We start from the raw sequence: 27,793 nt of genomic DNA, 5'->3' as shown, positions 1-27,793 counted from the left end.
GATGACCAGCAGATGACCAATTGTAGAATGCAAAATGCAATAGAGGGAGATGAAAGACGCTTGTATAAATGTGTTACTTGAGTGGCTTCACTCGCAGCACGCCTATACCTTCCTCATTAATTATACTCTTTGACCTATTAAAAGCTTCACCAAATCATCAGGGATGACTGATGGCCGCCTTCAATAATTTTTGCCCTTATTTAAGGTTCGGGATAAAGCTGCAGCTTCCTGTACTTTCTACTTATCCATTTCATGATAATTATCGCCCTTATTTCAAGTTCCTGGTTGGACGCAGCAGTTACAAAAGCTCAGATTTCCCTGCAAATAAAAGCCTCGCATTAAAAACAAGGAAACCCAAACAGAATTTTGGAGTATTGTCTTACTGAAAGATCTTCATAGTCTTTTTATTCTCAATGCGTAGTGGTGACTGTGTGTCTACACCCATTCAATAAGTTCTATCAAGAATCTTAGGCAAACAGTTCCAATAGTGTTTCTTTTTCCCCTTCTTTTTTTTTTGGGGGGGGGGGGGGCGGTAGTGGGAGCGGTGGAAATCGTGATAAAATGAATGGATCAATACAATAGAATAGTTGAGTGAAATGGAATTATTTGTTACCGTCCATGGTAGACCCAACAAGATCAACTTGGGGAGGCGTAAGGAAAGTTGCATAATTCCACATTTCAAATTAGAAATGTGATCTCTTATTCCAACTTCCTAGTTGCCCTTCCCACAAACAGCTATACAAGGACATAAAATTTCATAATTTCCATAAATTACAGCTCCTGCAAGAAGACAGTCATTTAAAAGGGATGGAAAGAAGACTAGTAAAGAGATACCAGATGGTTGCGGTGCTCCTCCACCTTGAGCAAATTCTCCAGCAGGCGAACCCAGACAGTATAATGAATTTAGGGAAGGCATAAAACCCTCCTTAGGGGGTGCACAATTCAGCACACCTGTTGCTACGACAGGCTCTTGCACCCCAAAGAATAGAGATCAACAAGTGGAACATTTACACCAGGTTTCCATTCCCAAAACTGTTGTCTGCTCTTCTTTACCATATTATCTACAATAACTCCATCTTAGAGTCAAGGCAGACCAAGCATGTATACTAGCCCAAAGTTATTCCTTCCAACCTTAATTTCAAGCGTTGCATGTACCTGCCTGCTGCAGACACATGCAGCCTGAAAGTTGATTAGAATACAAAATCTCTAGGTACATAAGACGATTTCATGGTTGCAAAGAATCCAGCTCAGCTAAAATTCCATAGTCCTGTCTGTGCTTTGTTGGTTATGGAACCTTCTACAGTTCGACCTCTTGCATATCACCATAAATGCCTCCTTGTGCACTGCTAGGTGTTCCAGGCCCCAGCCCATGCCTTGCACCTGGCAGTAGAGTATTATCAACGCCTACACAATTCGGTGGGGGTTCAATAATTGGTGGCGATGGTAGAGGAGCATTAAAACCTCCTGCAGAGGGAGCTTTAGATGCTGCTTCTTTCATAGCTGGAAAAAAATGGTTTGATTCCATTTTCCTGCCATTTGGTGGAGCAAACCTCTGCATTGTAGGTGGGCCACCAAGACTTGGTAGAGCTCTGGTTGCATCTGCATGTGATAATGCACTCGGATCGCCACTCCAGGAGAGAGCTTTTGACATGTTCGCATTGGCCAGAGACCCATATTCAGATACACCTTCAGCCGTCCCTGATGTTGCTGCCAATTCATTTTCCGAATACACTGCTATATTACTAGCACTGGAATGTCTGTTGATTGAAGGTACTGCCATGAAGCTTGAAGTCAGATTTTTGGGCACCAAAGGCTCATGTTCATCTTGTAAATGACCATTTAGAGTACGGTTAATGGTTGCACCAGATGAAACCTCTGGTTCTAAATCATTAACCTGACCAGTATTGCGCATTTGGTTCACTTCACTTGCCAATGCAGATACAGATGCAGGTACAAAAAGTTGGGCTGGTGCTGAATTAAACCCCCATCCTGTACTAGGCACAATAGGAGACTGGCTGGACTTTGCAGGTGGTAACGACTTTCCACCTTTGTTGAAGGTGTCTACATACCTGCATTATCAATAGAATGATCGAATTTCCATTAGACACTTAGTAGTACATCAATAATAAACACCTGGTTATATCATAAAAGCTCGAAACTATTTCCAGAGTCCGCATCATACACACCAAAAAAACACATGCATTCTTGCCTTCCACCTAGTCTGGTCACAAAGCTTCAAGTATAGCTTCATCCTATGGACTGAACAAGTATTTATACAATTTATGCAGTAGCCAGCCATTAAGTCTCTCGTACTTTGCCAAAAAAGGACGAGCACGAGAGAATAACGATGCTTGTCACCTTTACAAATTTAGCTGTCGGTCACCTTTTTCCTTGCACACTGATCCAAGCCACTAATAGAAAAAGGCAGGCTCACATATTCTTATAACAAATTACTTGGGCGTTTAAATAGTGGATGTATCAGCATTAATAGAGTTGATTCCAGAATGTCATTCCACACGAAATATCCACATGATAAGCAAAAGTTTGTAACCCCAACCTCTCTAACGAACTATTTTCAGTCTCTCTTTTTAGGGGTCAGCAGATCTAAACAGGACCTCTATTTTCATTCAACCCCACCACTAGCCAAACTATGCTATGGAAACACACAAAAACTGATTTGACAAGGGCTGCCTCTGTGTTTGAAAGTCCATCTGCCTGTCCATACAATGAGATGTATGGGATGTTGCTCTAATCAGGTTACAAGATCCAGCCTAGAAGAAATTTCCCTCTATTTTTTATATCCCTGAACATCCCTGAACAACGTAAAATTAAACATGTTTTTAGGACAAACTTTATGCACTCTTAAGCAATTGTCATTGACATTGACACACAGCTTTAAGAAAAATGCCTGAGCAAATAACCACTCTTATATTGAAAAACTTCTTTTATTATAAAAATAGTATTTTGCACACTGCAGGATTTACAAAGCAGAAGAGAAATTTTAGCATAATGGTGGGACATGTACAAACAAGCACATGAAGATCGAGGGTTTAAATGCCTTGCCTATGTCTATCATTAAGGCAAGTTCAAAGAAAAAGATTCATGACAAACAATAGTTAATCCACTCCTTATAATGCCAAGTACCACAAATGACACCATCCATGCCTTGAACGCTGGAATCTGAAATTAAAGGGAAATTTTGAATGAACCCAGCTATGTGAGGGTAAAACACAGCATTTACATTAATTACAAATGTTAGGGTAAAACACAGCATTTACATTGAACACAAATGAGCGGCCACAAGAGGAGAAACAATACCTTGATTGGACACCATGGAGGCGCCCACGGGCAGAGAACTGATTGATACTTGGGGGCATAGGTGGCATTTCTGAAGATAAGCTAAGTTTACCAGAATCTGACAAAACCTGCCCCACGTTTCCATTAGCAGGTTTGGCATCTTGAGCAGGAGTTCCGAAATTGGAGCCAAAACTTGCAGCAGTTGGAGGAGGAGGAAGAGCAACTTCCTCAGGAGCTAGTTCGGCACCCTCTTCAACCCATCTTTTGAGCTTTTCATCATAGTAGAACTTATTTTTGTCACCTAATTTTGCCTGATTTGATAAAATTTAGTAAGATTTAGAACAGAAAATAACACATAAAATGCCACACAAAAAGAAAAAAGCAAGACAACCCACATCCCAAGCCCCTTTCAAACAACCAACCTCTTTCTTGTTAGGCTTTATAAATCCTACTGCCTTTGCAAAAAATTGAGATCCAAAACGTCCAAGATAGCCACCACCAGAGGAGTCAGCTTTCTTATGCTTCGGTGCCCCAGAACTGATCTCTGAATCGCTAATAAGATTGGAGTTTTCCTATTATATACACACAAATAAGGATTAGCACTGATACCATAATGACAGCAGCCTCAAGACTCAAGCGACTTAATTTAGCAGAACCAACAAACACAAAAATAAACATCCACTCTATTCCACTTCGATGTAAGATATTCAAGTCTGGCTCTTCAAGCACTTTTGACACACAATGTTATATGGACTTGCATATAAAACAAAGTATTCCAAACTCAATATTACTGATGAAAAAGGAGGGAACTGAACAAACAGAATTAGCCAATATGACAGGGAACAGATCAAGTTAACAATAAAAAAATTCGTAGTGTTTGCATATACCCCCCCCCCCTCTCAAGGGCCCACCACGGGCCCTCTTCTTATACTCGCTCATTTTAAGAATACTACGAAAGAATTCTGATATAATAAGACCCTTCCCTCGATATTTGATTACAACCAACACGGCCAATGACAATGTCAAACTTCAAGAATCACTCAGGAAGTAAAAACAATAAGATTCTGCATGCATTAAGACCTACATGCTATGGCATTTTCTAGGCACCTCTTGGAACCATGTAACCACTTGCAAAAAGATAAATAGCTCAGGTTATAGGTATTGAGCTGCCTGTGTAGCCAAAGACAAGGGAATGGAATGCATATCTCTTCGTGCATTCATCATATCCTATGCTATCCTATCATATCTTATCTATTACCTGCATATGTACATGTTATACCCACTTTAGTTGATTTCTAAACATACTAACATGCTGCACTTTAACCGTTCCTTTAAAGGCGTGCAAACTCAGCCATGACAATGGCGTGAGTAAGATCACTAAGAAAATTGTTTACAAGATATGAAGTTCATTTAGCTATAGCTATTTCACTACAATACAAGGGCAGACTACATAGACAAGCCCTTTCCTTATAGAAAGCATACCTTGTTGACATGGCTTAAATCTCTATTGCGAAGAACATCATGCACCATACCATCAACATTTTACTTCTGGCATCTCTCTCTACAATCGACCAACAAATTCTAGGAACAGAGCAACTTTTTTTTTTTTTTGGAAGGCCCAACGTATTTGCATCCTAGAGATACGTTTAGAAAATTCATGTATGATCCCTCCCTTATTTTGAAGCCCTTGGCTTCTCGCTGGACAGACTCCCTCCTTTTCTGATGGAGCCTGAATGGCCTCTCATGAGCATCATCACCATATGATAAGATTGGATCTTCTCAATAACAAAGAAGCTTAAGAAGAAGCCCCCACCAAGCCATCATTCTACTGGTGCTTTTCATATGCAGGAGGTCATAATCTCCAATAATACCAGAACTCAAATGAAGAATTCTATGGAAAGGGATATGAAGGGACTATATAATTCCCCATCCACCACTCATTTGTACTCACCCTCCTCCTTCCTCCTACTCTCTCTCTCTCTCTCTCTCTCTCTCTCTCTCTCTCATACCCCTTCTCCTTCCTTCTCATGATTTGAAGGTCAACCTGGGTAAAACCAAGGTCATAATCTTCAATACGTCTCGAGCCATCATGCGTCAGGAGCAGTTCACATTTGCGGGGTCATCTGTTGAGATAGTTTCATCATACACTTATCTTGGGGTTATCTTCTCCGGACCAAGCTTCACTATGAGACCCGCCATGCAGGCACGCTTGAGTAGAGGGTATGCCTCATTGGCCAGGCTAGAGAGGCAATGCTTCCGCTCACACTTTCAGGATCCACGCACCAAGGGGTTGCTTTTTGACTCCTTGGCTCGCCCAGCGGGGATGTACGGCAGTCCTTGTTGGGGGCCAGACTTGTCGGATATAGAGTGGGCCCGTGTGGAGCGGCTACAGGTTCTCATGCTATCACGGATGATTCGTGGTAAGTCATCCATTCCTCACCAGATCATTCAGGCTGAGTTTGGGTCACCCCCTTTACAGCTAGATGCTGCATTTCAGGTCATCACATATCTGACCGAGTTAGGGAATATGGGGATTATACCTCAGGGCGTAGCAGGCTACCATGGATAGCTTTATCCTCTTCTATGGCACTTGCAGTAGGAGGAGATCAGAGGTGCTGGTATGCACGTACAGAGAGATAGTTTGAGCGAGTGGGGCTCCACATGGATAGACTACCTCCCTTCCAGTATAGCATGGATGCTCCGTTCTCTCCCCTCTTATCACACAAGGTCAACCCGGTTATCCGTGAGGATCTACTACAGCTACACACTTTTCGGACCTGGTTAGAACCGAGTGAACTCCCAATGAAGCTTAGCTTCTACAGAGATCACTTCTTACATATCACAGCGAAGGGTTTCATTGACCCACCAGGATACACACAGATTCACCTACCCCACTCGATGAGGATCTCTCTTGGGCAGTTCCGGGTCTCTTCACACAGACTTCGCATCGAGAGCGGCAGAGCAGAGCGACTACCCAGGGAGCGGCGCATATGCACACTATGTGACATACAGAAGGTTGAGACAGAGGAGCATTTCATCTTCAGGTGTCCTGTGTACTATGAGATCCAAGGACGTTTCCACTGCCTCTTCAGAGATAGTTATGGGATTTTAGCCCATTTCCTCTCCTACCCAGACCAGCAGTGTTTGGCAGGTTTCATTCATGAGGCACTTAGACACCGCGAGAGGATACTCCGAGCACAGAGACAGGAGCAGACTTCTTCCTCGATTGATCCCTCTCAGAGCTCTATCACGGAGTTCTTTCAGCTAGATCACATGGACCCCAACGACACGAGGCCTCGACATGACCGTGACCCAGAGCCCGTGACCCGACAGCTCAGACAGAGGGTCGACACACAGATCACACTTGGAGACATCCCCTCCTTGTTGAGAGTTGGAGCCCGACCGACGGGGGTCACAGTAGCCCTGGTTAGACGTAGAGCTACGACCAAGAGACGTGCCAGGACTGCACCTTTGAGTGGCCGACAGCACTCTATTGCCGACTTCATGCCTCCAGTGCCTCATCCATCCTGATATCTTGCTGTTGCTGGGGATGATGATGATATTGATGATGATGCTGAGATTGATATATAGTCAACCACCGACATGACTATGTTGTACTTAGGACTTAGTACCGCCATTCTACATTTTTGGCATTTTGCATTTTGCATTGGTATGGACGCTCGTTTAGTAGCTCCACTACCACGCTAATCAAAAAGTAGTCCAAAATCTCTTCATTCAAGCTACAACTGCTTGTGAAGTCTAAACGATTTCATTTTAGTCTCTCCATCTAAATCTAGCTGATAGGGCAATGCACCATTTAAGATAGAAAGAATTATCGCAATACCAGCAAGCCGCAACTTGGATGAGAACTTCACAAGGTGAAATCTGCATGTCCGCTATCATGTGTGAATGCATGTATGTCAATAGTCGGCATGGTAGAATCTACTTGATTGTTGATGGTGTTAGTCATTGCATTCTATGGACTATAGTCACTAGTATATTGTTTCTTTCCCTTCCCTCTCTAGGACAGGCAGGATTCCGGAGACAACACTCTACTCTAGATCACATCTTCACTTTGAGGGCTATCATTGAGGAGGTGAGGTCTACACACCAGAAAGTCTACACATGCTTTGTAGACTTTCGGAAGGCTTTTGACACTGTCCCACAATCCCGCATGATCAGGAGGTTACAGGAGCTACAGATTCCAAAGACATTGATATGGGGGATGATGAGCCTATATGAGTCAGTCAGAGGCCGAGTTCGTGTCCCAAGTGGCCTATCGGATTGGGTCGAGAGTACGATTGGAGTGAAGTAGGAATGTCCCCTCTCACAGACTCTCTTCGGGCTGTACATTGATGAGATCACCTCTTTCATAGACCGCCTAGGGGACAAAGGATCACCACTGGCCGATCTCATGATACAGATATTGCTATACACTGATGACATAGTCCTCATCTCATCCTCAGCGGAGGGGCTGCAGAGACACTTGGAGGCCCTAGAGGTGTTCTGTAGAGAGAGAGACCTGACAGTCAACCTTGGGAAGACCAAGGTTATGGTCTTCAACACCTCATATGCAGTAATCCGACGACTCAATTTCACTTATCGAACCAAGCCAGTGGAGATAGTGCAATCATACACATATTTGGGAGTAGTCTTCACAGGACCCCTTTTCACTATGACACATGCAGCCCAAGCACGACTCACACGAGGACGGGGTGCTCTAGCCCAATTGGAGAGACAATGTTTCCAAGCACACTTCCAAGATCCACCACGAAGTGCTGGCTTTTCGATACGCTAGTACGACTGATTGCCATGTATGAAATACCTTTCTAGGGATGTGATCTACCGATAGCAATGTGGAAGACATTTGAGCGGTTACAGGTGACCATGGGATCTAGGATGATTCGGAGCAAGCCCTCAGTCCCGCATGAGATAGTACAGGCGGAGTTCACCATGGCACCACTACAAATTGATGCCATCTTTCAGACAATGCCTTTTATCCATAGAGTCTGGGACTTACCCCATTGGAGACTACCGAGGCTGGCTCTGGAGTCATCCAAACGACTAGCTGAGGGTGGGGCAGACACACGGTATGCACGTATATCCACATGGTTTGCCAGACATGGGATTCAAATGGACAAGCTCCCCCCTTTCACTATAGTTTGGATGCACCCCCTGAGTTGATCCCGCGAGATGATATTAACCGTATCATACGGTTAGATCTTCTCCAGCTCCACACGTCTCGAGCTGGGGGGGGAGATCAAGAGCTCCCCACCAAGACACAAGTCTACCATGACAATTTCCTGAATATCTCAGAGGAGGGATTCATCGTCAAACCCCTATATCTCAAGGACAGAAGAGTCTCACATGCGCTGAGGATCGCCATTGGGTAGATGCCGGTTTCATCCCATCAACAGAGGATTGAGACAAGGAGAGCAGCACTTATACCTAGAGAGTAGCAGACCTGCACGCTATGCACACTGGGAGTGGTTGAGACAGAGTAACACTTTCTTTGCACTTGCCCAACCTACTACGAGATCCGGGGACAATACCACTGCCTCTATAAGGACGGGAGTGGCTTCAGCCCACTATCACGCTTGATCCATTTCCATTACCTGCTTGAGATGCGCCGACACAGGGAGACCTTGCTACGACAGATCAAGAGGCAATCACACCACAAGATGCAGAGGCTGACCACAGACAGCGGCACGTCACAGATTTTTATGCATTCGAGTCAACTCCAAGACACAGTGGGGTGGAGGAGGAGGAGCTAGCTGCTATGCGGGCAGTCTGGATTATCGAGAGAGGACTGTAGAGGCCACCCACGACACGGAGACCGCCCAAAGCACACTTGATTGAGGTTCACCCTATCACAGCTTTCCTCAGAGGGGACCGCCCGAGACAAGGGGTCACTCTGAACATAGCTCAGCAGGTTTAGAGATCGAGGAGACCACGCCCCCCTCCGATGCCACAGTATGAGACAGCTAGACAGACTCAAATTCAAGACATTTTCACCGCTCATAGACGAGCCACCACAGTGCCCGGTTTTGGTTTCTGAGTTTCCAATCCCCAGTTCCAGTTCTCAGCTTGCTCCTGATAGCAGATAGCACATGATATGATATGATATATTTTTTTGTACTTGTTTTTGTTTGAGCCATTGAGCTCTTTTTATTTCAGCACAGTACTCAGCAAAGGGTCTTAGCGCGCCCTTTGCCTCAGCCCCTTGTGGCTTGTATGAGTTTTTCTCTTTGGTGTCACTTTGTCCCATAGGACCATAGGCTCACGAGGCCTTCTGTGGACGTTAATATATCTTTCTTTGTTTCTTTCTATGCCTACCGATCTCTCCCCGTCCCGATTTTTTTAATTTTTTTTGGGGGGAGGGGGGATAAATTTCAGAGCCAATGTGCCTTGCGTACCTTAAATTTTTCCCATATGGCCCAACGTACCAGTTCTCGTGCCATACGTATGGTACACCTTGGCAAGTAGGAGAGACAGGCAGGGTAGCTGACAGGAACTAGCAGGGAGATGGCAAGCAAACAAAACCTCCAATTTGCTCTCAATTCTTGAGCTGCATGGAATGCAGACCGCCATGGGTTAGCTTCGGACCTCATCTCATACATTCCATATCAAGCCTTGATGCCATGCTTCACCACTGTGAGTTAATCTGCAGTCTACGTGAGAATAGAGACAGATAAACTGTGCTTATGAGATGCCCTAAAGTATAAGATGCACAGGAGATTCCACTGCCTCTTTGAGCCGGATTTTTGAAGACACGCTCAGGATCATTGACCACTGGAATCAACAGTGCACTGCCCTTTTTGTTTCAAATGTATGGTCATGCGATCAGCACTTAACCAGCAGCAAGCGAAATAGTTATCACATATTTCTTCTTCACAAGAGAGCCACTTAGTGGACACTGTTATACGGGCAATCCTGAGCCTAGTCCTCCCATTCGAGCCTGAGCCTAGTCCTCCCATTCGAGCCACCCTCATTACAGCCTTGTACAATGTAATACCAAGCCCCCTCACGACACTCTCAAGTGAAACCCACAAACAGGCAGATCTCAGACATGCACCAAAGACACTATAGGCCTCAAGGCCCTAATTCAATCACTCACTCTCTCTCTCTCTCTCTTAGATGTACTGGTCTTTCCTTTCAAAGTCACTTTCCATTTATATATCATAGAGGTGTGATGGACACCTCTAATTCCCCTACGTGGGGTATATGAGTAAATATATACTTTAATAAGACTAGAATATATCGAATCAAATTAAAAAATTTATAAAACAAGCAAAAGAACAAAGGAAAGAAGGGAGTTTGGAAGTAACATTAAACAGACTTATGAGTACATTAGATTTTTATTTTTTTTAAACTAGTAAGCAAAGCTACGCTTATGTTCTCCTAAGTGCTCAAGCAGGCCCCCAAAAAGAGAGCAAGAATACTCTTTTGAGAGTGCAACGCAGTTTCTCCCCCTCCCTCCCCCTTTTCCTCGTATAGGAAGCCCCCCCGCCCCCTCTTTTCCCTCCCCTCCCTCCCCCTTTTCCTCATACTGGACCCCAAAGGGCAGCTATATTCTTATAGGAGTTGTGCATGGCACTCCCTTTTGGTAAGTTTTGTAAGTGAAATTTCTCAATATCTGTAAAAGACCAAGGAACTAGTGGCAAGTGAAACTGCACATAGACCATAATAATGGACTGCACTATCCGAAGACGAACATGTAATGGCTATAACTGTCTCTCTTTAACTTTCTGCTAGTTTATAAGTAGTAGTTTCACTTTAGGACAGCTATGAATGTACATTCTTTTTAATGAAAGGTTCTTTTACCCCCCCAAAAAAAAGTTTTGTAAGTAGATGTGTCGGGAAAATGAACAAACCACTAGGAAGTTAGTCCCTCTATGATTGTGTAGGTACAAATTTCCCCAAAAGTGGCAGAATAATCCCATCAGGATGTATAATGTGTTTAGCTCACATACATGCTAGGATCATTTTGAAGACTTTAACTTGAGTTTCCTTGCTCCACACGACATGCAGATACAAACATGCACATATCTTTACTTAAAGATTTAGGCATAAATAGATAGATACATTGATTGCTTGAAAACATATGCATGTAAAATTCAGAAGGTGGTCTTGAGTATGTATGCAATCTGTAGACACCTGTGTTGGGCTCTTGCTGAAGTCTGGTTCTGAGATGCTTCGAGTTGGCACCTCTGGTTGATTGCTGGTGTCGAAAAAACTGTTAATGGATGCTGATGGGACCATTGGAGTCACACTTGCACGCATATTTGTACCTTTTGTTCTTTGGTCGTTTGCATACCAGTCCCTAGAATTGCTGATAGCAGTATTAGTTTGTGAAGACTCAGAGGCTTGTGGCGGAGGTGGTCCACCAATTATCCTGTGTATAGTACTGTCGATGGTACCAATGAACTTTCCCACAAGCTTTCCTGTAGCAGAATTCAAACTGTATCCACCCTGTCACAAACAATATGAAGCATTAACATCAACAGAACACTAAGAAAGCTGGATGAATTTTGGAAACTTTGAAGAAAAGTATTGTGCATATATAAACTGTAGATACAACACTAAGAAAGCTGGATGACTTTTAGAAACTTTGAAGAAAAGTATTGCATACATAAACTGTAAATACAACACTAAGAAAGCTAGATGACTATTAGAAACTTTCAGGAAAAGCATTGCATGAGATAAAATACTGAAATTTTATATCTAAACCTTTCTTGTAAAACAAACATAAACTTTTCTACACATGCCTGAGAATGCAACCGCAAGCGCTCCTCTAATGCTGCCACAGACTGTCTACAAGATTCAATTTCAGGGGCACGACCAGCATTTTTCAAAGCCTTTGCCACAGCCTGACAATATCTGTGTGCAACAAGAATTGGGTGACGAAGCTCTTGTAACCATAACACCATAAAACTCAAATAATCTAGACAAGCACTTTTCTGGCCAAGCTGTAAACAGCAGTTGAGCAAGACATACAAACCTGCGGGCCTCAGCTATCCTTCCAGCTTCTGCCAGCATATGTGCATAAAGCAGTTTGTAAGGTTGAAAAGGAACAAGAATGTATTGTGAATTGCCCAACACTTTGGCATACTCGTAAAGCTCTGTCCTCTGATTGAATTTAAAAGAAAACATCAATCGAACTGTCATGCTTGCTTACCCCGAGAAGTCATTCCGCTAGAAATTGTGAGATGGGATCACATGAACTATTACAACCATTTAAACATCAAATTCCAAGTCCATCACAATCAACAGAACAGGAGACACGAAACAAATCTCAGCCGAGAATCACACAGTAGAGAATTAATTCAAAGATCTTGAAAGTCTATACACAAAAGCAACTGCATGCGACAAGAATGCAAAAAGCATCTCAACTTCACAGCTAGAAACCAATTCCAAACAATTAAAATCTAGAAATAAAAGCAAGCACATAAAACTCACGTCAGGCACCAATGCAGCAACCAAAAATAATGCAAAACAGAAAAATTATTCAATCGAGGCATCGAAATTTGCTTCCCTCTGTATTTACAGCGAAATTTGCTTCCCTCTGTATTTACAGTGCAAATTGCCCAACATATTTCAAAGACGTTTAACACAATCTCCTCCTATCTACTTCACATTAAGGTAGCTTATATATCTATTCCCTAAGATGTATATCTAGACAAAGCTAGATATATATGTATATTCCCTAAGACACTCTAAAAACATCATGGAGATAACTAGCACATCTATTTGCTTTTATTTGTGACATATAATTGCAAACAGGAATTTGACAGCTGCCCAGTGAGGAAATCAGGCAGCATGGACTCACTCACTCCACAAATCCCCACACATATACATGCAGAGCTGTGCAACAAACACATCACCACCAGTACCAAATCCAATCCTTGTATATAATTATTCGAATCAAGATTCCGTACTTGTCACAAAGCAGCAGAAGCTGATAACCCTCATGTTAGTCGCTCGCAAGGTAGGAGACAACAAACTCGACCATCATAGTGCAACTTAGATATTACTCTCATCCTTACCTGTATTGCTTGCGGGGTAGCAAAAGTTCGTTGGTACTTAAAATGATCTGCACCAAGAAGACACAATCTAGCACTTTTTGAAAAAGGCTCAAAGTTGGCCTCAGCAACCAGGTAGCATGTATGTGCTCCAGCAACCTGCAAATTTTCATCATCTCAGCTCAAACCACTTCAGCTAATAAGCTCAATTCCATATCATAATTTTGACTCAGAGTGATGTAGCATCAAACCTCGCCTTGGTCCTTCCATAAGCAGTCTCCAAGGTGTGTAATGACTTGCTCATCACCTTTGGTTCTGTTTGCAGCAATGATAGATAAATTCTCAAGCCAGTCTCCAAGCATACCTCCAGCACTGTCCTGCTAGGTAATTCACCCAATAAATATCTCCATGGACAAATTCCAGTTTAAGGCATTAAAAAGTGATTATAATCACAAAATACTAACATAAAGCATTTCAGAGTGAAGGCAATGCGTGCACCCAGGACACTTGTGCTACTTTAGAATTTGAAGGTGCTCAAATACATTGTGTATGAATACAGGCCTTGTCTCTTAGCACGAAACGCAGCCATTGCAGCTTACTCAAAGACCATTTTTGCCAAGACAGCACGAAGTGCATGGACTTGGAGGATCAACTGGCAATTGAGAAGGAGACAACCATTTGTTGAATTTCTGTTCCTCTGAATGAGGAAATAATTGTCTCTAAATGTCCATGTGCAAAGTCAGCAGCAGGCCCACTTTCATCTTGTTGTAGAGGGGAGTAGTTGGACGGGTCCAATTGATTACATCCCCAAGTGCATTTGTGGACTTCTGTATATGTCGTAGGCTTGGCCTCCACAACAAAGATTAACCTAAAATAATTTGTGGTGATACTATTATAAGGCCATGTGAAATCCTTAGTAGCATATTGCACAACCAAATTACACGTTGTTGGAGAAACCAAATGGCATTATTATAAATTGATAATGCCCATATGTTGTACAAAAATATGTTTTGGTTACATCTTTCTCTCCAATCCGTACTTAGTGATATCCAAATCTTATATCAATCTTAGTTAAATATTTAGCCCCTTGCAAATGATCACTTGTCAATGCGAGGCATAAGGTATTTATTCATTGTTGTGATTTTTACTGGTTTTTACAGCCAGCTCTTTCAGACAGAGAGGATGAATCCAGCTTGTCTTGTGGCCCGTGAGGTGGTTTGGGATCCCAGTCTCGCAGGATTTGTGCAGCAATCTAGAGGATAAGGAGCTTTGGGAAGCCCTCAAGGCTCTCCCTACCCAGAAGTGTCCTGGCGAGGATGGCTTGACTCCAGCTTTCTTCCGGAACTTCTAAGAGATCATCTCCACCCCTTTCCGACTAGCTTGCCAGGAGATTTTCGACACAGGGTCCCTTCCTCAGTCCCTAAGCAGGGGGTGGATTTGTTTGATCCTGACAGGGGGAGGTAGGTCAGACATCTCGCAGTGGAGACCGATCACCTTGCTTGAAAGTTGATACTGCATGCAAGATCTTCGTCAAGGTCTTGAGTTTGCGGTTACGGCCCCATCTTACTGACATCATTCATGACACACAGACCGGGTTCGTCCGGGAGCGCAGCATCTTGGACAACATCTTCACGTTCTGGGAGGCAGTGGATTGGTCCAAGGAGGAGTCATAGCCATTGTCCATCCTCCTCTTGGATTTTGAGAAGGCCTACGACAAGGTGGAGTGGTCTTTCCTAGAGGGTACTATGTGGAGATTGGATTTCTCAGACAAATGTATCAAAGGAGTTTTTGCGCTTTATGTGGTGAGCTCTAGCCAGATGCATATCGGAGGACACACGGGCGAGGCCTTTCCTCTCTCTCGCTCGGTCCGCCAAAGCTGCATCCTCGCTCCCTTCCTCTTCTTGTTTGTGGCGGAGGCTTTGGGCTACTACTTGAGATCACAAGTGACGGGCCTCACAGGGTTGAGGCTCCCAATCAGGCAGGAGGAGGAGCTGTTGGACTCAGAGTTGGCAAATGACATGGCCTTGTATGTAAAGGGCGCCACAGCGAGTTTGGAGAGAGTCAGAGGAGCCCTGGCTATCTATTGAGAGGCCTCGGATGCGCGGATCAACTGGACAAAATCCATAGGTTTCTTCACAGGCTTTGAGGAGAAACACAAGATTCGAGAGTGGGGAAGCGACTTTGGCTTCAGATGGATGCCGCGGGGCCAGACAGCGAGATACCTCGGATGTCAAGTTTGGTATTGATATTACAGCAAAGCAACAGATACCTCGGATGTCAGGTTTCTTCGCAAGCTCCGAGGAGAAACAGGAGATTCGAGAGTGGGGGAGTGACTTTGGCTTCAGATGGATACCGCGGGGCTAGACAGCGAGATACCTCGAATGTCAAGTTAATATTGATATTACAGCAAAGCAACAAATCGCCCCGGTCCTCAAGAGTGTTTGGCGCAAGCTTCTCTACTAGAGCTCGGCCAAACTCTCCCTAGCGGCCGTGCCTTAGTGGCAAACCAAGTCCTTGCCACGGCCTAGTATATCGCCTCCTGATGGTGTTTTCACAAAGGGACCGCAGCTCCGACGGATGGTTCAGAACTTCCTTTGGGCAAGTTCGGACGGCACAAGGAATACTAGAGCCCGGGTCGCTTGGCAGACAATGATCGTGCCGCAGGCACTGAGAGGCTTAGGTATCATTGATCCGGAGATGCAGAGTGGAACCCTCTTAGACAAGTTGCTTGTTCGCAGCCTCACCCCAGGTCCTGTGCCTTGGAAGCTCCTCTTACAGCGAGGGCTTCTCAGGAACACCCCACGCACTGGGGGGCAGTGGCAGCATTCACACAGATGGATCTTCTCAGAGGCCCCCCTTATGGGGAAGGGTTCCCCCTTGATGAGGAGCCTCCATAGGGTATGGCACAGATTAGCAGGGGGCCTCATTCGTGCTCAGCCCAGATGCAGAGAGGAGTTCGAGTGTCAGCCCCTTGTTTGGCACCCCAAGATCAGAGGTCAGGAGGGGTGTACACTCGGGCTGCGAACTCACACTAGTTGGGCGCATTGGGACAATGGACCGGCCGGCTCCTTTGACAGATGGAGCAGATTACCCATGGAGGCAGAGGCGAGGCTTGGCGCCTTAGCGCATTTGCGAGGGGCAGGGCAGCGGATGAGAGAGATTAACCTGGCCATCCTTGAGTCCTGGTGGGAGGGACTTCTTGTATGGATGGACAGCAAATGGTTGGGCCAGTTTTCTCGGACTGGTGTCCCCTTGAGGATGATGATGCGGCGAAGCATGCGGCGAAGCAGCACGCAACCCAGTTTTTTCTGTGTAGGACCTGGAGGCCTACTCTAGGCACTCACTAAGAGAGTGCCCAAAGATGGATGGGAGTCCAGATGGGATTCATTAGCAGATGATCAGAGTGGTGGGACGTTTGGGGAAGGAGTGGCACATTGACCCTCTCACTATCTCAGAGCAGGATGCCCCCAGATGGCACCTCTGGCTTTGGGAGGGTAAGCTCTTGAGGGAGGTCCAGTGGGATCCGGGAGAGTGGTTCTGGCCCTCCAGGGGAGGGCTTGCCGAGTAGGTGGACGAGGTGTCCTTCTCCTATACCACACGGATTGGCAGGAGGCTTCAGATGGACTCTTCGATGTGGACCCCTTCGAGGGAGAGGCATTGGGTGGCCCAGAGAGTGCCCCGGGATGTCCATTCCAGGTTTTGGACGCGGTTATGGTCTAGTTTGCAACCGAGGAAGATCTAGTTCTTCTCGCTGACCACCCATAGAGCCTTGCCCATTGGCCCGTGGTTGAAGCAGATATGGGTAAAGGGGCAGTGTCATTGTTGTTTTGCTGGTTTTCTAGAGACGATCCCTCACTGCCTCTAGAGCTGTCATAACACAGTGAGGATTTGGATGGGAGCCCTCAGGATTACTACTCGTATGTAGAGCCTTCAGAGGGACTACACTTGGGGAATCGTGGCCTAGTTGACTAAGGGAGGACGCGCGTTCCAAATTGATGAGATCTCCCCAGCTTACCAGATACAGTGTCAGAGCATTCAGAGGATAGAGCTCCATGAGGCAGTCCCTCTTGATACCCTTGCTCCTCCTCTTCCGGACAGCATATGGGAGGTAGTGGCCAGTATTACTATGTGGAACATTTGGGTTGCTTGTTGTAGTCTAGTGATGGGTGAGCACCCGGTTCCACCCTCTGGTCGCCATCTGGCAAGATATCATCTACACCCTCCGCTCCACCTGGGAGCGTGGGACCCCAAGCTCTAGGGAGACTGTCGCAAGGCGTGCTTGATTCTACAAGGCTTGGCCTGCAGGAGTTTTTTACATTTTCACTCCGCAAGGATTCGCTGGTTGTATAGTCCCCCCACCTAACTGTTAGCCCCAATACCAAAGATCCCCTAAGCAGTGAGCTAGGTTTCTCTGGAACAGGCCGGTTTTTCTTTCGGCCTTTTCCCAGTTTTTCCCATACTCAGCACCTTCGGGGCTGCAGTTTTGTATGAAGTCTTTCAAGCATTAATAGAAGTCTCTTTTTTGAGCCCAAAAAAAAAAAAACCCATTCCATCTTCACAATCCTTCTCTCTCACTCCAGCTCTACCCTTGCAATCCTTAAAATCCTAGCATAGACTTCTCAACCCTTATCCATAAAGGAGACTATCTCTCCCCTTCCTCAACCTTACAACCCTTTCAGATCCTTACTACCCCTTTTGAGCCTAAACTCCTAGCCTAGACTTCTCAACCCTTATCCTCCTTAAGGAGACTAGCTATGCCCTTCCTCAACCTACAACCAGTTCTTGTGCCTACAACCATCTTTTGAACCCTACAACCATTTCTCGCTTTAAAACTCCTAGCTTAGATTTCTCAATCATGCTCTTCTTTTAAATCTTACAAACTCTTACTAAGAGGTAAGAATCCCCATCAATCTCATTGAACAACACTTCTTCATTCACTTGGGCTCATTCGCTTTCCCTGCTTTAAGCCTACATCTCTGACCGTAATATGACCAAAGGACCTATGCTACACTTGTGATCACTTATGCTACAATGAGCAATCAAACATAACTGTTGGTGACCATAAATGAGAAATAGCGGCAACAATTGCATTACTGTATTCTCCATCATAATGTCTAATAATACTTGTATGTTCAAGAAAGAGGTTCTACTAAAACAATTCCTCCCTGTGAAGACCTAGCTTGCTGCTCATAATAAAACGGTTTTCCAGCATTTCTAGTATGTCCACAATAGACATCTCATACACCTGATCCTTCTTGTATTTACTACAGGAACATGCACACGCTCATCCTCAAAAAACCAGAGAAAAAGCGCAGTCACCCACAAGATTGAATGCCATAAAGTTTCACATAGCAGGGCCAAGTCTATTACATATATCTAGACGAATACAGGGACAAGCTGCTATTATATCCACATGAACATCAACAACACCCAATGGCAGGTGTAGACCATAGTATAAACATATATCACAGACATACATGTATCTACACACCCACATGGCATGAGCATCCATAAAGATATCCTAGCTTCACCCTCTATCTTGGCAAAACACTTTGCATGATTCTTTTTCTATCTGGATAACTATTCATTGCATGATTCTTTTTCTATATGGATAACTTCTATGAGTATAATCACAGCTCTCACAATTGACCACAAGCCTTCAGCAGTTGAATAACAGGCAGCTGTATCTTTCCTGAGTGACAATTCTTGCCCTGACTTATGATCAAGATAAAAGACAAAGGAATTGTCAATGTATTAACCCCTACATTAACAAGCATTCCCGCCTGAAAAAATTTAGAAGTAAACAATGGAACGAGTATTCTTTACTTGATTATTCAGCTCTGACATGCCTCTACTTAATTAGTTCCATACCTTTGCACTATTTTGTGATCCCATCGAGTATAGACCCTGAGCTCCTGATGATGATGGCAAACTTTGAGTGGTGAAAAGCTCTGTTGCCTGCCCAGCAAATAACAGAAACAAAGTTCGCAAAGGAGAACCAGGTGCAAACTCTTGTTGAGCCATTTGGGACACTGTATCTGCATAAAACTGTTACACAAATAGCGAGCAGAAGAAGATTCAGTAGTCACACTTCCACATGCTTGAAGCCACAGCTCAGACTGAATAACAGCCAAGGCAACTGCTTACCTTCTCACCCAGTTGCCAAGCAAGAACCAACGCAGGGCCCCACAACTGTCCCTGCTGTGCAAGTTGGAGAGCTTCTTTCCTTTTCCCAGCCACCAGACTTTTTTTCATTTCAAGTGCAGTTGCCTATAAAACAAGCTACTCGTTACCTTGCTGAAGAGTGATAAGAATGTACACTTGTAGGTCAACTATGATGAAAGCAGTAAGAAACCCTCATTTGAAAAGACCTGTAATTGTTGTTCTGTGGGCAGTAATCGTAAGGCCTGTGGAGAAGTAGAAATCCCCTGACTCCACCCATTGTTACTTTTGGTAGCAGCAAACAACCTTCCCAAAGCAGCCTCAGGTCCATCTTCTGCCTGCAAGTTGCAATAGTTGTCATCAAGATTCCACATATACCTAGATGAATCCAGGAACATTCCCAAACTCATCCTCTAAAAACACAACATAGTGCAGTTTCAATCTCATGATAGTCACTCACAAGGTTGAAAACCATAAACTCCATCATGCATAGCAGGGACTAGCTACTATGACATCCCCACTGACGTCATCAGCGCCCAACAGTGGGTGTAGACCATAGTATAAAAATATGCTTTCACACATACAAATCCACACACCCACACATACTTGAGCATCCATTTATACAAAGTCTTCGTACTGAGTTTCTGTCGACACTCCGGAGGTGAAGGGCAGACTCAGCCATGATGAAGGCTAGCACTAAAGGAGAAGGCTAATCAAAAGGTAGTCCAAAATCTCTTCATTCAAGCTACAACTGCTTGTGAAGTCTAAACATTTTCATTTTAGTCTCTCCCCAACGAGCATCTAAATCTAAATCTAGCTGATAGGGCAACGCACCATTTAAGATAGAAAGAATTATCACAATACCAGCAGGCCGCAACTTGGACGAAAACCTCACAAGGTGAAATTTGCATGTCCACTAATACGGCAAAAGCATATACCTAGATGAATCCAGGAACATTCCCAAACTCACCCTCTAAAAACACAACATAGTGCAGTTTCAATCTCATGATAGTCACTCACAAGGTTGAAAACCATAAACTCCATCATGCATAGCAGGGACTAGCTACTATGACATCCCCACTGACGTCATCAGCGCCCAACAGTGGGTGTAGACCATAATATAAAAATATGCTCTCACACATACAAATCCACACACCCACACATACTTGAGCATCCATTTATACAAAGTCTTCGTACTGAGTTTCTGTCGGCACTCCGGAGGTGAAGGGCAGACTCAGCCATGATGAAGGCTAGCACTAAAGGAGAAGGCTAATCAAAAGGTAGTCCAAAATCTCTTCATTCAAGCTACAACTGCTTGTGAAGTCTAAACATTTTCATTTTAGTCTCTCCCCAACGAGCATCTAAATCTAAATCTAAATCTAGCTGATAGGGCAACGCACCATTTAAGATAGAAAGAATTATCACAATACCATCAAGATTCCACATACACTCTCAAAATTGTATCATTTCAAATATCATGTTAAACAGACTAAATTAATATACCTGACTCCAATGTTATCTAAAAGCATCCAAGCAAAGATCACAGATGCAAGAGCCAATAATACTTAGACTCATGGGATTACCAGGAACACTGGGGGATTTTTTGAACCAAAGGTTGAAACGACAAGCGATTACTCAGCAATTTCACAGCAAGAATACCCAACATTGATTGAAGCAGCAGGGAGCTTGCTCAGCTTCGTTGCAAGGGCAAAGAAGCACAAGTAAAGATCCTAAGCTAGAGTGACGATTGGAAAGGCAAGAGATATGGATAGTAGAAAGAACTCACTACCCAACATTGATTGGAGCAGCAGGGAACTTGCTCAGCTTCGTTGCAAGGACAAAGAAGCACAAGTAAAGATCCTAAGCTAGAGTAACGATTGGAAAGGCAAGAGATATGGATAGTAGAAAGAACTTACTGAGAACCAGCTCAAGCAGAAAGGCAAAGAACTTATTAAACCAGCTCAAGCAGAAAGGCAAAGTCAGAGAAGCTCGGAAGGAGGGTGACGGGGCTGTCTACAGAGATGGCAAAGCAATTATCAGGGCCTTCAAGCCTAAACCCAAAGACCCTCAGTCTTAAACTGTCGTTAAAAAAAACACTTTTTCTTTCTTCAGTTTTGTCTCTGCCAAGTGGCAAAATTTATGAATGCTATGTAATACCGTGGAGGGGCTTCATGCACTCCTATGCATTGAATGGTTTAAAACCCATGATGTTCAATTTGATTGGGAATCTCATACTCTTTCTCTTTTGCACAGGGACACTTGTCTTTTGATACAATGTGATGATATACATCCCTCTGTGAGAAGTGCGGCGGAAATGAACGAGAGAGAGAGAGAGAGAGAGAGAGAGAGAGAGAGAACATGCCTCACACACACCACATTGAGGAGGAGAGAAAGGCACAAGAGAACTGCAAGTGATCTCTGGAGAAAGCCCTGCTACAACTGGGGGAAAACCTCTGCACAAACAGGCTGCTCAAGAGCTCCTTTGGACAGCTCATCAACCTCAACAACTAGAAGCACAAAGGGGTGGATGAACTGCTCCACAAACCTGCCCTAGAACTGCTATACAGGGCTGGTAATGCTGCTCCAAATGAGTGAAGAATGAGGGCTGAGGGGGGGCCTATAAAGAGCCCCCAGCCCCTCCCTAGAAAACCAACCAGCAGGGGGTCAAATAGCCGACTCCCCTGCCCTAGATGGCCGACCCACTTCTGCCCTATAAAAGGGCCTGGTAGCAGCCCTCGGAGGGGCTGCTCAGGGCCGACTCTCAGGATGCCTCCATGGCCGACTGCCCTGCCTCCACGCTGCCCTATAAAGGGCTCAAGGACAGCCCTAAAGGGAGCCTCTCCTCCTGCCCCTCAACCCCGACCAGGCTGCCACTGCCTGCAGCCCTACAGGAGGCTGCCCCACTCCAAATATGGGTAGACACATGGTGACCAGCCTACCCTAGACTACCCTCACGGGGGGCGGGCACACCCACAACACAGGCCCTCGATCCTGCTTTCAGCCATCTTTCCGAGCTTGTTGAGGTAGGCCATGCACTGGCATAATGCCTCCCCCTGAAGAGGTAGCATCCCCGTCTCTGCAAACACTAAGGAGTTTGGGCTTAACCCATTTGATTGTGGATGGCCTCTATCCTTTTCCAATATGCCTTGAATAGTCCAGGTGCTAGGCTGGGCAACCGTAGAGCACTACCATTTGTACGAATGTGGTGTATAGAAACTTTCTCATTCCCCAAGCATTTGTTTTGGAAGCCGTATAATGCCTTCAACCCTACCATGACTTTCGTTCACACTCATTCCTCCTTTATTTGTCCCCAAATTCAAGTCCCAAATGCTTGTATGAGGTGGTTGTTTCCCCTTCAAACATGAAGGCCATCTACTTGTTTTGTGTCCCTATTGATTTTGTTTTGGCAATGCTTGCTTGCATTTCTGTGTGTAAGACCTTGGACAAGTGCAAAAAGACCCAAGTTTTAAGGGGAGAAGCGCAAAAAGCAAGTCTCACCAGAGAAAAGCTCCATAAAGCAGTTTCTAGGGTTTTCCTTGAGCTCTTTGAAGTGTTCAAGCTGTTTGTTCTTAGAAGCCTCTCGTCTTTTTCTTGACTATAAACCTATAATCTCTTGCGTTGGCCTCTTTCTGCTTCGTGTCTGCTGTTTTCTATGCTTTACTCTTGGTTGTACCAATGATTGCAGGGCATGCCTATGCTCCTCCCCGTGCCCTTTGGAAAGCATTTGTTGGCTGTTTTCTGTAGTATTAGACATTTGTCCATCTCGTGGCAAGTGCAAGGCATCTAGCATTGAGAGATTGCTTTCTCTAATTTTTCCTCATGAACATGGGCCTTTTTATAGTTCATCCTCAGACTTGGAGGGTGTGATGCGTTCCTGGTTTGCTGTAGCGGGTCTTGTCCCTTCGATCCTGAGGGGGAGGGCCTTGTGGTCCGACTCCATCATCACCCCATCGATAAGTCTGTGTTTTTGCATTTGGGCTGATTACCATGTAGTCTATCACACGTGAGCCTAGGGGGTTGTGTTTTTGGAAAGTGAGGTGCCATTGCATATCTGTAGCCTGAAGCACTCGAATAGAGTAAGAAGTCTTTTTCCATTTTTCCCATCGACAGTGGGTCTCTCCCTTCCACTGTCACGGTGCCCTGCCTTAATTTTGTTTGTGCATTAAAGTCCCCTGCTTATGATTGCATGGTCTTTAGAGTATGCAGCTATATCCTCTCCCAAATGTATGAAGGGATCACCTCGTGATATGCATTGTATCTGGTTTTTTCAGTCTGATAGACCTTTCAGTCTTTCGAAGATAAACTCCTTTCTTTTTTTCTCCCTCTCCCTCTCTCTGCATATATTTTGCACACCAGGGTTCAAGCACACATTTCCAGCTGGATCATTTGTGACATGATGATAAGTGGATCATCACACACAGACCAGCAAAAGTAGCAATTTTAGGTTGAGAAGTTAACAGCTATGATATCTAGTAAGAAATGACTTGAACAAAAATTTCGTGCATTTTTAAGCATTCCTTTCCAAAAGGGCGCATAATTAGATAAAAATCCGTTTGCTGACCAGCTGACTGCCATCCCAACAGATTTGTCCATGCATATGTAAAGCTGGTGCATAAATCAAATGCAGTTCCACTATATGGTGGAAGGTTTACAACCCACGTGGCAGTCAAAAAGGTTTTAATCTTGTCCTTATTACCAAAATTATCATCATTAAAAAAAACCATGCTGCCTGCGCTACTAAAATCCTGATGTTATGTGAGCTCTGCCATTCATAGATCCCACGAGTAAGAAAAATGACATTCAAACAGAACATCGAGACTCAACAATGTGACAGATCCAAAGGTTTACATCAGCAGAATCTGGAGTCAAACCTGTGTTTTGATGCCAGCAGAACCAGCCATAGACCGTAGCTTGCCATAGTGAACACAGGCAATCTTCAACACCCCCCAAAGTATGCCCAGCACTTGTGAATTTGTGCAGTAAGGATCTTCCAGATTGCATTTGTCAATCCGCTCATCAATCCACTTAAACAACTCTTTATTTCCAACCCCTCCCCCAACCAAAGGTCCAGCTAATCCTTGGCGATTGAGAGCTGCAAAGTACAAAGGACCATCATTTCGGCCACTGCTGCCTGCACTTTCAACCAACCCATTCAGGTCATGAAGAGTGATCGTTCCAGCTTGTCCACTGGATGTGGCCTGTACAAATCGTCAAACAATGACCACCATTAGCACCCACCTCCACATGAGTACAGCAGAAGTGATAACATCTGCGCAAGAACACATGCGTGCATGTGCGTGCATGTGTAGCCCTTGCTTTCTGAGAGAGCCACATTGGTGACTGACCAGTACGAATAAAGAATGACAACACAGTAAAAGTAATCAGACACACACACCTTGTTAATAAATTGGACCTATCACGTATTTGTGCAAAATTTATAAAGGAGCATCCCTCAAAACTGTCAGACAAAAGTCAAGCACATCATAACATAGCACGTCTCTCACCTTCATTGTAGCGAGCTTCCCACCAAATACAAAGGCAACCAATGCATGCGAAGGACGTCCTGCCGAAGGCCACAAGCCTCCTGTGGCAGGAGCACTGTGTGCCGGAGAATATGACTCTACGTAGGGGGAATAAAACGAAGCCTCACTTCCAACAGGGAATGTTGTTTTACCCACTTGCACATAATCTGTTTTAGACTGTTCATAATAGTTAAAATTGTTGTTATTGTAACCTTGCAATCTATTATCCCAGGTTTCATGGCCAGCATTGCTAACTTCCTTATTAGCAGTAGTATTAATAGACTGCTGGGTAGCCATATCGGACCCTGCCCAGTTGCCTGGAGAATAGTTGTTAGCCACGTCACCACCAGTGGGATATACGCTGTGACTCCTTTCCGGCCAATAGACATTCTGATTTAGTTGCTGCTGATATTCAGGCTGACCTTGCTCCAACCAACCACCCTGGGGCATTGACGAGGTACTGCTACCATGAGTCAGAGTAACACCATCTGTCACCTGTGAGGCTAATGTTTTGTTGTCCTCAGTAGGTGCATATGACTGCCATGCCTGATTGTTTTCTGCAATTTGCCGCCATTCTTGAGCCTGATAGTCATAATACCAGCCAGGGTACTGCTCCTCCCATTTAACTTGCTGTTGAAGTCCTGAACCATTATGAGCAACTTGCTGCCCATAGACCTCTGTCCTAGAGGCATATGATTCCATTTCTGTTAGTGATTCTGGCTCTCGCCCCAGCTGTGAAACTTCTTGTGCAGTGTGCCACGTTGACTGCTGTGAGTACTCTGTAGCATTGCTAAGAAGCACAGCGTCCTGGGCCACACCCGCCATTTGAGAAGGAACAACCTCATTTTCTCCAGAATAAAAGTGATTTGAGCTGTTATCGATCACTCGATTCTCGGTCACTGCTGCTGTTTCTGTCGCGGCATCAAAGCCCTCTATTTGTTTCCATTCATTGCTTGCATAATCATAGAACCAACCAGGATACATGTTCTCCCAACTTTGCTGCAACCCTCCTTGATCCTGAGCTTCGTTTAAGCTGTTACTTACAGAATAGTCTCCATGAAGCTGACCTGCACCTGATAAAGCATCTTGACCTGGTACCTGCTGAATTTCTGCCCCTTGTTCTATCTGCCCCTCCACCATTGACCCAACCTGATAATCAAGTACCCCTTTACTTAAACCGTCAGTAAAACCCTGCTGTTGGGTTTCTGCACCGTAGTAGCCAAACGTAGTGGAATTGGTTGTGTTCGCATATGATTCAGTTTCAAAATCCCACACAGTCTGTGGACTGAAGGCGGCCAAAGATGGTGCTGAGCTTGGAAAGTCAACTCCATCTCCGCTTTGAGCCCTGGGCAAAGCATTGTAGATCGGTCCTGTTCCGGTATCTGTGCTAGTTTCAAAACCCCATCCGGGTTGTGGACTGGAGGAGGCCAAAGGTGCTGAGCTTGACAAGTCAAGTCGATTTCCGCTTTGAGATCCCCCCGCATCCACATCTGCAAAAAAATTCATGTAAGATCCGAATGCGCCTTGTTCACCTTCATGACTGAAAACGTCACCGAAACTGCTCCATTGCACTTCTTTAACATCCGTTGAGGCCTGTATTCCAGATATGTCTGGATGATCGGAAATTGCTGGCTTTTCGGGATCCAAGGACAAAGGTACAGCACGAAGTGAGGTAGGAACTTCGGTGGCAACATTTTGCCCAGCACAGTCAGCAGAGTTGGCATTATGAATATCGAAGATAGAGCCCCCTTCGTCGACTGGATGCGTCCAATTTACAGCTTCCTCTGTATCCAAGGACGATCTCAAATCGTCGACCTCCGATGGTTTCGACGTTTCCGCTGCCCCATGATCCTCAGCAACGTGAGAAATTTCCGCGTATGCGTCACCAAGTGTGACAGATTCATCTCTCGTCTTCAGACTCTCAGCAGAATTTTCTGCTGCCCTCAGCCCACTTGCTCCTATACCTCCTTGTGAATTCCCCGAAGATGTCTCACTTAGAGTCTCCTCTAGCCAGAACTCGTCCCCACCTGAGTCAATTTTCCCATTCTCTTCCATCATGGTCGATCTAACTATTACAGATCCTGCACTGTTGATACTCAGCTTGGACAAAGCCTCGTTTATACCTGTCTCTTGGATCGTCGCCGGAAGTCCAAGGTCCGAAACACGATCATCATTCCCAAGATCGTTTGCAAGCTGCTCAAAGAAATCCTTGTCTTCCTGATCGTCAGGTTGAAAGGCGGGTGACCCTACAAGGGCCATTTTATGTCACCAAACCGGTGTGCAACAAGAAAATTCCGCACCTGGATTCGTCACAGCCTTCTGACGGGACAAACGGGGATCGCTTGGACTCTGTTACCCGCGCTCGCCAAGACGCCAAAAGCCTCAGAGAAGGGATCGAATCGAACAATGGATCCGATGAAAGAGGCCGAGTTGTCCATTCACGGGCGACATGGAAGCAGGAGCTGGGGCAAAAGGCGGTACAGGAAGAAAATGAGGAAGGAAGGAAGTATGAAACAAAGGAAGGGGAGGAGTTGAGATTGTTGCAAAAGGAAGCGAGCAAGGGCATTGAGGAAGAAGGGAATTGAGGAGGCGAAGAAACGGGAAGCAGATCAAAAACAGAGAGGAAAGGGAGGAAGGGAGGGAGAGGGAAGAAGAGCGAATTAGGGCAGGAAGTGCAGGTCCGCCATAGCCAGGAGCTCCACAAGCTTTCGGGGCAGTGCAAAATTTTTGATAACAAGAAGAAGACTAGAAATGAGAAAGATGACGGAGATCACTTAACGGCGTTCAATA

General features: G+C 44.9%; 1 protein-coding gene across 2 annotated transcripts; it reads right to left on the bottom strand.

The window, feature by feature from the left end:
* Positions 1 to 112: 112 nt before the first annotated feature.
* On the bottom strand, positions 113 to 27,793 carry LOC147901025 (protein transport protein SEC16B homolog). Of its 2 annotated transcripts, XR_015541184.1 has the most exons (14): positions 24,986 to 27,793; positions 24,353 to 24,679; positions 19,691 to 19,819; positions 19,467 to 19,589; positions 19,191 to 19,367; positions 13,571 to 13,696; positions 13,344 to 13,478; positions 12,299 to 12,426; positions 12,066 to 12,177; positions 11,455 to 11,769; positions 3,720 to 3,869; positions 3,319 to 3,608; positions 835 to 2,069; positions 113 to 318 (listed from the first exon to the last, which is right to left on the bottom strand). XR_015541184.1 is itself a non-coding variant. In XM_087376091.1 (13 exons), exons 1-13 carry the CDS (start codon positions 27,260 to 27,262, stop codon positions 1,298 to 1,300), a joined length of 5,061 nt encoding a protein of 1,686 aa, XP_087232217.1. In that variant the 5' UTR covers positions 27,263 to 27,793; the 3' UTR covers positions 598 to 1,297. The 2 variants fall into 2 exon arrangements, 1 of the variants encoding a protein (XP_087232217.1); XM_087376091.1 differs by lacking the exon at positions 113 to 318 and having other exon boundaries at positions 598 to 2,069.

The sequence above is a fragment of the Dipteris shenzhenensis genome, chromosome 6, assembly GCF_047967505.1.
Source record: "Dipteris shenzhenensis isolate YYH24624 ecotype China chromosome 6, Dip_SZ_1.0, whole genome shotgun sequence".
NCBI lineage: Eukaryota > Viridiplantae > Streptophyta > Polypodiopsida > Gleicheniales > Dipteridaceae > Dipteris > Dipteris shenzhenensis.
The sequence above is the reverse complement of the archived record's forward strand: the minus strand, read 5'-3'. Positions and strand labels throughout refer to the sequence as shown.

Excerpts from the sequence above, each read along its gene's own strand:
- LOC147901025 (XM_087376091.1), bottom strand. The coding sequence starts at position 27,262 with ATGGCCCTTGTAGGGTCACCCGCCTTTCAACCTGACGATCAGGAAGAC. Across the intron at positions 19,820-24,352 it reads CTGCTGGCATCAAAACACAG|GCAGAAGATGGACCTGAGGC; the intron begins GTTTGACTCCAG and ends TGCAACTTGCAG. Across the intron at positions 19,368-19,466 it reads CTTGGCAACTGGGTGAGAAG|TTTTATGCAGATACAGTGTC; the intron begins GTAAGCAGTTGC and ends TTTGTGTAACAG.